Genomic DNA, 7,881 nt, shown 5'->3' on the forward strand with positions numbered 1-7,881 from the left:
GGGGTACACATGAGCTTCCCAGGGCAGTTAGGTGTTCTTGTTATCACCACCTTGTTATCATTATGGCCAGCAGGCTCCCAGGATGTTCCTGCAGCCTTGGGCAGTTTTGTACTGGACTTTGTGCAGTCATATCCCTGCATTTGATAAGGAATAAGAAACATTGTGGCTGTCCAGCTTTGTCTTATTCCTACAGTCTCTGCCCTTCGGATTGCTGGTGGGAGAGCAGGAGCGCCCCTTTCCTCCAACCCAGTGCGAGCTCCAGGGTAGTGGCAAAAAGCAAGGTGGAGGAGCAATGCCCAGCTCCTCTGGAGCAGCAGCTCAGGGCACTGGAGCCAGGAGGTTCCAGCTTTGCCACACTGCACCAGCTCCCCATGTCCCCGCTGCCACACGGGACCGGCGGCAGCTGGGCAGGAGCCGAGCAAGGAGCAGTGTGGATCGGGGCCAGGAGCTGCTCCAGCCCTGCAGGCACTAAGGCCAAGCCCATCCCACCAGTGCCAGCAGGACCAGGAGTGCTCAGAGCAGGGCTGGCAGCGGGGCAGGGAGTCACTCTAAGGTGGCCCGTGGCTCACTGGGAACAGGAAAAACACAGAGAAAAAATTACACATTTTAATAAGGAAATGTGCAGTGCGAGGGACGCACCGAGGTCCTGCCAGCAGGAGCACCGGCGGAGGGAGCAGAGCCCGGGCTGCCTCACGCCTCAGCTTCCGCCAAGCCCAGGATCTTCTTGACGTAGTTCTGGACGTTGACGTGGAGCTGGGGGGCCGTGGCAGAGAAGGTCTCCATGGCCAGGGCCCGTGTGGCCTCGGAGCCGCCCCACATGGCGCGGTACAGGGGCAGCGTGTACTTCTGCTTGCCCTGCGGAGACACAGCGGGTCACCGCCCAGACTCCGCCCGGCCCCAGCGGCGACGCCCCCCATTCCCCGTCCCCAGCATGATGCCTCCAGCATCGCCCTGCTCTTAGCCAGGCACAGAGCACATGGGAATGGCACAGGCTGGGGCATGTTGCCGTGGGCAGCCCTTGGCACTGCAGCACCTGGAGAGGGGAGAACACCTGGACCTTGGAGAAGGAGCAGACCCTGATAAGTTCATGAAGTTCAACAAGGCCAAGTGCAGGGTCCTGCACCTGGGTCTGTACAGGATGGATGGAGGGATGGAGAGCAGCCCTTCAGAGAAGGACTTAGGTGACAAATTGGACAGGACCTGGCCATGTGCTCTCCCAGCCTGGAAAGCCAACTGTGTCCTAGGCTCATCCCCAGTAGTGGGGGCAGCAGGTGAGGGGGAGATTCTGCCCTCTCCTCTGCTCCCGTAAGACCCCAACACTGGAGCACTGCGTCCAGCTTGGGAGTCTCCAGCACATGGACAGAGCAGGTCCAGAGGAGTCCATGGAGATGCTCCGAGGGCTGGAGCCTCTCTGCTCTGGAGCCAGGCTGGGAGAGCTGGGGGTGTTCACCTGGAGAAGAAAAGGCTCCAAGGAGACCTTAGAGGCCCTTCCAATGCCAAGAGAGCTGGAGAGGGACTTTGGAGTGACAGCACAAGGGGGAATGGCTTCCCACTGCCAGAGGGCAGGGTTAGATGGGATATTGAGAAGAAATTCTTCCCTGTGAGGGTGGTGAGGCCCTGGCACATCCCTGGAAGTGTTCAAGGCCAAGTTGGAAGGGGCTTGGAGCAACCTGGGATAGTGGAAGGTGTCCCTGCCCAATGAGCCAACCCCTGTCTCTCTGGCACTGAAGGCCCTGTGCCCCATGCCCTTCCCTCCCCACTGGCATGCTGCTGGGCACAGCCACCACTGCTCAGGGACAAACCTGGCTGTGCAGGAAGTCCTTGACTTTGCTGTACTCTGCCTCCAGGTTGTTCTTGAGGACGATCTGGCACCAGCGCAGTCGCAGCTCAGCGTTCTGGGACGCGGAGATCTTGGGGTACATCTTGCTGAGCCTTTTCACATTGCCTGTGAGAGGGGAGTGGTCACCATCCCCCAGGGGCTGTGACCCAGCTCCCAGCCCTTGCTCCCAGAGAACCCTGTGAGTCCATCCCAGCTGTGCTGCGAATTCTCTGGGATCCTCCCAGCCTCGGGTCAGCCCTGGCCCCTGCCCAAGCACCCTCCACCCCCAGCTCTGGAGCACCCCAGGTACTTGCTGGCTCTGGGCAGGACAGTGCCTGTGTTGGGCCTTCCAGGCTGGGCAGCCCTGCAGGGCCACGTGCTGGTGGCTTGGGGTGCCAGCACAAAGTGGGGGGAGATTCCTCAGCAAAGAGGGCAAGGAGAGTGGCAGTGACGTGGGGACACAACAGCCCAGCAGAGCCAGCCTGGGGACAGCAGGACTGCACATGTCCCCATAAATCCACGGACATGCTTCCCCTGGCTCTCCATCCCCCACCACACTGACCAAGGCCTCCCTGGCACCAGGACCCACAGAGAGGGGCTGATGGGCACACACCCGTGTGTCCCCCTGATGTGCCCTCAGGTCCCCAGCCAACTGGCTGGACTGGGGCATGTCACCCTGTGTCTCCTCTGGGCACCAGAGCCCTGGGAGTGACCTGGCACTCACCTTCAGGCAGAGGGGATTTCTGCAGGACCTGATCCAGGAAATAGACCAGCTGGTACGTCCTCCAGCCCGTGATGTCCACGGCTTCGATCGCCTCCATGTTCAAGCCGTCGGCTGCCCAGAGCTCTGCCAGCTCATCCGCTGGTCTCATCAGCTGCTGCCCCGGTGACAGGTCAGGCAGGTAGGGCGGCCAGCCCGGCGTGTTCAGCCAGCGGTCAAACTCAAACCCTGCAGCGAGGCAGGAGGGAGAGCTGGGAGCAGATCCCTGAGCCCCACACCAGGTGCTGCTGCCCAGCCCTCCCACTGCCTCCTCCCAGTGCCACCAAACCTGCCCGAGGACAGTGACCACCACAAACTAATGGGGTGAGGCCGTTCAGACACACGGGCTCAGGGTGTGCTTGTGGGCAGCAGCCCCACCGCCACCCGCTCAGCGGGATGAGCTGGCTCCAGCAGGGAAAGCTCCTGCCAAGCCTGGATCTCCTGCAAGGCTGGGCCAAGCCCAGAGTGCTGGCTGGGCCTGATCCCAGTGCTCACCAGACTCACCAGGCTGAGTCATGGACACCCTATGAAACAGCACCCAAGTGCAGAGCAGGGACTGGGTTTGGATGGAAAAAAATCAGGCTGAGCCAGCACGTGCCCAAGCCTGGGCCTGATCCCAGCTGGCCACTGCCGTGCCTCCTCCGACAGAGCCGGGCCAGCAGCAGCAGCATCTCCAGTAAAACACACAAACCCATGTGCAAAGGCTCCGGGGGATATGGGTGGCTCTGACACCTGTGGCTGGGGGGGAAGCCCCTGTTCCCTGGCCAGGATGGTGCTGTGCTGACCTGGGATGGAGTCCACGCCTTTCTCCTTCAGCTCCGGGAAGTACTCCAGGAAGAACCCGAGGGTGTCATCTGCAGTGATGCTCTGGAACTTGAACCTGTTCACGTAGGCCTGCGGGGACGGATGGGGCTGGGGCCAGACGCTGTCACCCCAGCAGTGCTGCCCAGCCCTCTGTGTGCTCCACCTCATGGGGGAACCCATTCCAGCCCCTGTTCCCTCCAGGGGCTGCCCAGCCCCCTGCATCCCCAGGGATACCCCTCAACATTCCCAGCACCTGCTGCTAGCACAAGGCTATGCTCTGCCCTCATCTTATTTCCCTATTAACATTCCTGTTTCCCACCTCTTCTTCCTCTCCCCAGCCACCTTCTCATCCTGTCCTTCCCAGGGTGCTGCTGTGCCCCAGCCTCCTGCCATGGCATTTTGGATAACTTTGCAGCTCACACTCACCTGGAGGAAGGCATCAAACTTGCTCTGATTGCCCACAAGATGAGCCAAGTAGCTAACGAAGCAGTACCCCTTCTCGTAGGGCGTTTCATTGTACGTGTCATCGGGATTGACACCTAGAAAAAGGCAAAACCCTCAGAAACCCCCTGCCCACCTGCAAAACAAGACAGCCCTCGTGTGCACCGAGATTCCCCCTTCTGTGCTGGGCGCAGCCCATCCCATCCCTCCTGCAGCCAGCGTCTCTCCCTGGTCCATCACCCGTGCTGGTGTTATTGCCAGCCATGGGACAGCCCAACTCCCCCCAGCCCGCCCGCCACTGTCCCGCTCCCCTGGAGCCCAGGGACACCCCACAGACCTGGCTCGATCACCACCCGCAGCTTGTTGAGCGGGTGGTCCTCCCCCGTGGCGTCCATGTGCTGGCGCAGGAGGGCCCTTCCCGTGGCAGCCTCCAGGCAGGTGTAGGGCAAACCTGGGCAGAGACAAGCGGAGGCGTTCGGGGAGCCCGGCCAGACCCCTGCGCACTGCGGGCACAGCGGGCACTGCGACGGGAGAGGAACAGCACCAGCAACAGCATCAGAGCTGGGAGAGCAGGGAACCAACACAAGTGGAGTTGGGATGGCAGAGCTGCAGGGAGGCATGGGCAACCCAGCCCCGGACAGCGAGAGATTTTTAGAGCCACTTCAATTCGTATGGATGCAGTAAATGGTGCTGGGAGAACACAAGCTTCTGGACAGGACTGTGTATCCAGGGGAGAGCTGCAGAAGGGTGAGGAAGATGAGGCTGGCCAAGGGCAGTGCCCAGATTCCTGGCAGGGGTTCCATCTCAGAGCAAAGGCTACCAGAAATCACAGACTGGTTTGGGCTAGAAGGAAAATTACACATCATCCTGTTCCACCCTCTGCCATGAGCAGGGACACCTTCCACTAGGCCAGGTGGCTCCGAGCCCCATCCAACCTGGCCTTGGACATTTCCAGGGATGGGGCAGCCACAGCTTCTCTGAGCAACCTGTGCCAGTGCCTCCCCAAACTCACAGTATCTAATCTAAACCTGCTCTTTTTCAGTTTACAGAACCCCACAGGGCCTTGCAGTTGCTGCCCTTCACCTCTTCTGAGATGCAGCGCCGGCTCCATCCCCACCGGCACTCGGAGGGACGCGCTGAGCTGTGGGACACAGACCCCAGACCCACAGAGGGCTCAGCACCCGTGCAAGGGCTCAGCACCCCACAGCCAGGCACGGCCACGCACCGTAGACCTCGGTGGAGATGCGCCTCTGGGCGTACATGGTGAAGCCCTCGTTCAGCCAGAACTCGCCCCACGTGGCATTGGTGACCAAGTTGCCAAACCAGCTGTGGGAGATCTCGTGGATGATGACGTCCACCAAGGAGCGGTCCCCGGCCAGCAGGCACGGCGTGACGAAGGTGAGGCAGGGGTTCTCCATGCCGCCAAAGGGGAAGGAGGGAGGCATGAACAGGATGTCGTACCTGCCAGGGAAGGCTGGGCTCAGACCCCACTCCTCCTGCAGATGGGGCTGGGGACGGAAGGAAACTCTCTCCCTGCCCCTGGGGAACCAGATCCTTCAGGAACCTTCCAGCCATACCTGCCCCAAACATAAGGTCCAAAGAGTTTCTCTCCAACCACCAGGAACTCCTCAATCACCCCATCGTACTCCTTCTTGGCAGCCTCGATCAGGCAGGGCTCGGCCCAGACGCGGCTCCTGGCCAAGCACAGAGAAGTTTAACCATTAGGGAACTTTCACCTTGTTGCCTCATCAGACAGAAATTGCACAGGTTTATTCCACAGTAAAATAAAACCCTGCTGATAAGGCATCTAAAGAGGCCAATAGTGCAAACTTCTGTGATTTCTTTCCTTGTCTGAATGTCAAAGGGCTTTTATATGGCTGCAGTGGCAGCCAAGAACTCAAGAAAGCACCAGTCTGTGAGGAAATGTGGGACCCTCCGTGCACAGGGACCCACTGCCCTCATTCACATGAGGGGTGACATGAGCAGAGCTAGGGACCCTCCTGAAGGTGAGGGGACACAGCACCAAGGCTCCTTCTCCCTCTCCAGTTCGAGAAGGACCCTCATCCCATGAGCCCACAACCTGGTGACACAGACAGGGACTGACTGTGACAGTGTCTCTGCTCTCCAGAGCCCTGTGGAGCAGGGAGAGGCAGGAGGTGGCTGCCACAGGAGCTTCACCATGCAGCTCCCACAGCTCTGGAACCTTCCTGAGCCCCCTACCTTGGGCCAACATCAGCAGACACAATGTCCCCAACAACCAGAGCAATCAGGTAGGAGGGGATTGGCTGGGACATCTTGAATACAAAGGTGTTGTCCTTCTGCTTCTCCCAGCTCGTGGCACTCATCACAGCCATGAAGCCCTCAGGGACCTGAACATGTGGATAAAAACATGCATTAGATCCATGGTGTACACAATGGGAGGCCAGCTAAGCCAGCTGGGACGCCACAATGTCTGATGGCAAATGCATCCCAGCCTGAAGGTGCCGGGGCCGTGGGCACTGCAGGCTGTGGGGAGGAGAGCAGAGCAGCAACACCCCGAGCTCCCACTCGGGATCCCAGTTGCATCTCTGCAATACTAGGATACCTGGAGCTGCCCCAGGTGCTCCTGGAGCTACCAGGAGATAAGGAATTTCCCATGCCCATCCTCTGGAAGGGCAGAGGATGCAGATCCCTCAGCCACTGGCTCCCCTCCCAATTCTTGCACAACAACTCATTTTTCCTGTTCCCAAGCCAACGCTGAACCCATGGCCAATCCACCAGCCTGGGCTGAGCCCAGAGAGACTGATCCAGTGTCCCCATCCCAAACACAGTGGGCCCCATGGTGCCCCAGGGAATACGGTTTCCTTGGTACAGAGCATCACCCCAGAGCTCAGTAACAGCCCCATCTCCTGGGAAAGCAAAATAAATCAATCCCGGCATCACCAGCTGATGCCACCATGTGCCACTGGCACCAGCTTGGTGTCACACCAGTAAGCAGCTCCCCTTGCCCCCAGCAGGCTGGCACGCTGCGGCGGCCCAGTGCCGGTGCCCACACGCAGACAAGGGGGGAATCTGGATTATTTAGTGCCATCTTTGGGGATTAGCAGCTGCTCCTTCCTGGAAGTTTGGCAGCCCCAGAACTGCCACCAGGACACAGCATGGCCCAGCATCACCACCCTCCTCCAGCTGTTTCCCCCCAAACTCAGCTCCTCCTGCTACAAATGCCAGGAGCTCTGGGCAGGACAGCCAGGCCAGCGCATGCACCCGCTCCCGGGCACCAGCACTGCAATCCCTGCCCTTTGGCAGTGGAAAGCCATTGCTCCTTGTCCCATCACTCCAGATCCTTGTCCAAAGTCCCTCTCCAGCTCTCTTGGAGCCCCTTTAAGCACTGAAAGGGGCTCACAGGTCTCCTTGGAGCCTTCTCTTCTCCAGGTGAGCACCCGCAGCTCTCCCAGCCTGGCTCCAGAGCAGAGGTGCTCCAGCCCTTGGATCATCTCCATGGCCTCCTCTGGACTTTCTTTCCCAGCAAACTTTGTACTCATGGAGGGTTTTGCACCCACGGGGTGGGAGAGAATGGCTGGGGCAGCTCCTGGGGCTCTGCTTACCTTCACAGTGGCTGAGTAGGTGAACTTGACTGAGGGGGTGTCAAAGCAGGGGAAGAAGGACCTGTTGAGGACGGCCTGGCCCTGTGTGTACATGTAGGGCTTCTGCTTCCCCGCCGTCTGCTCAGGGGACAGCCAGCACACCTGGGGAAGGAACAAGACCCCAGTGAGGGGCTGCTTGACCACAGCTGCTCCCTGAACAGGGAGCTGGGGAGGGGCTCCTCACCCGGGGGTGCTCTGCCCACCCCAGGCCTGGTGTCCCCTGGTTCCCCCCGCAGCTCGCCCCGGGTCTGGTGGCCCCCAATCCACACCCAGTGTCCTCCCGGTCCTTGTGTCTCACCGGGCCCGGCGTCCCTTCCATTCACCCGGTCACCCCTCGGGCTCGGTACTTCCTCGCCCCCCTCCTCCCTCCCCGGGGCCGATGTCCCCCAGTGTCCCCCGCCCATCCCGGGCCCGGTGTCTCCCAGGTGTCCTCC

At 60.4% G+C, this 7,881-nt stretch overlaps 1 protein-coding gene across 1 annotated transcript; it reads right to left on the minus strand.

Moving 5' to 3' along the window:
- Positions 1-592: 592 nt before the first annotated feature.
- On the minus strand, positions 593-7,851 carry RNPEP (arginyl aminopeptidase). Its single transcript, XM_017739806.1, has 11 exons — positions 7,746-7,851; positions 7,409-7,623; positions 6,045-6,193; positions 5,402-5,518; positions 5,050-5,285; positions 4,162-4,275; positions 3,810-3,922; positions 3,365-3,473; positions 2,544-2,768; positions 1,803-1,945; positions 593-855 (listed from the first exon to the last, which is right to left on the minus strand). The coding sequence occupies exons 1-11, from the start codon at positions 7,849-7,851 to the stop codon at positions 691-693; spliced, it is 1,692 nt and encodes a 563-aa protein (XP_017595295.1). The 3' UTR covers positions 593-690.
- Between the last annotated feature and the right edge of the window lie 30 nt (positions 7,852-7,881).

This window comes from Corvus brachyrhynchos, unplaced genomic scaffold (assembly GCF_000691975.1).
Source record: "Corvus brachyrhynchos isolate BGI_N302 unplaced genomic scaffold, ASM69197v1 scaffold67, whole genome shotgun sequence".
Classification (NCBI taxonomy): Eukaryota; Metazoa; Chordata; class Aves; order Passeriformes; family Corvidae; genus Corvus; species Corvus brachyrhynchos.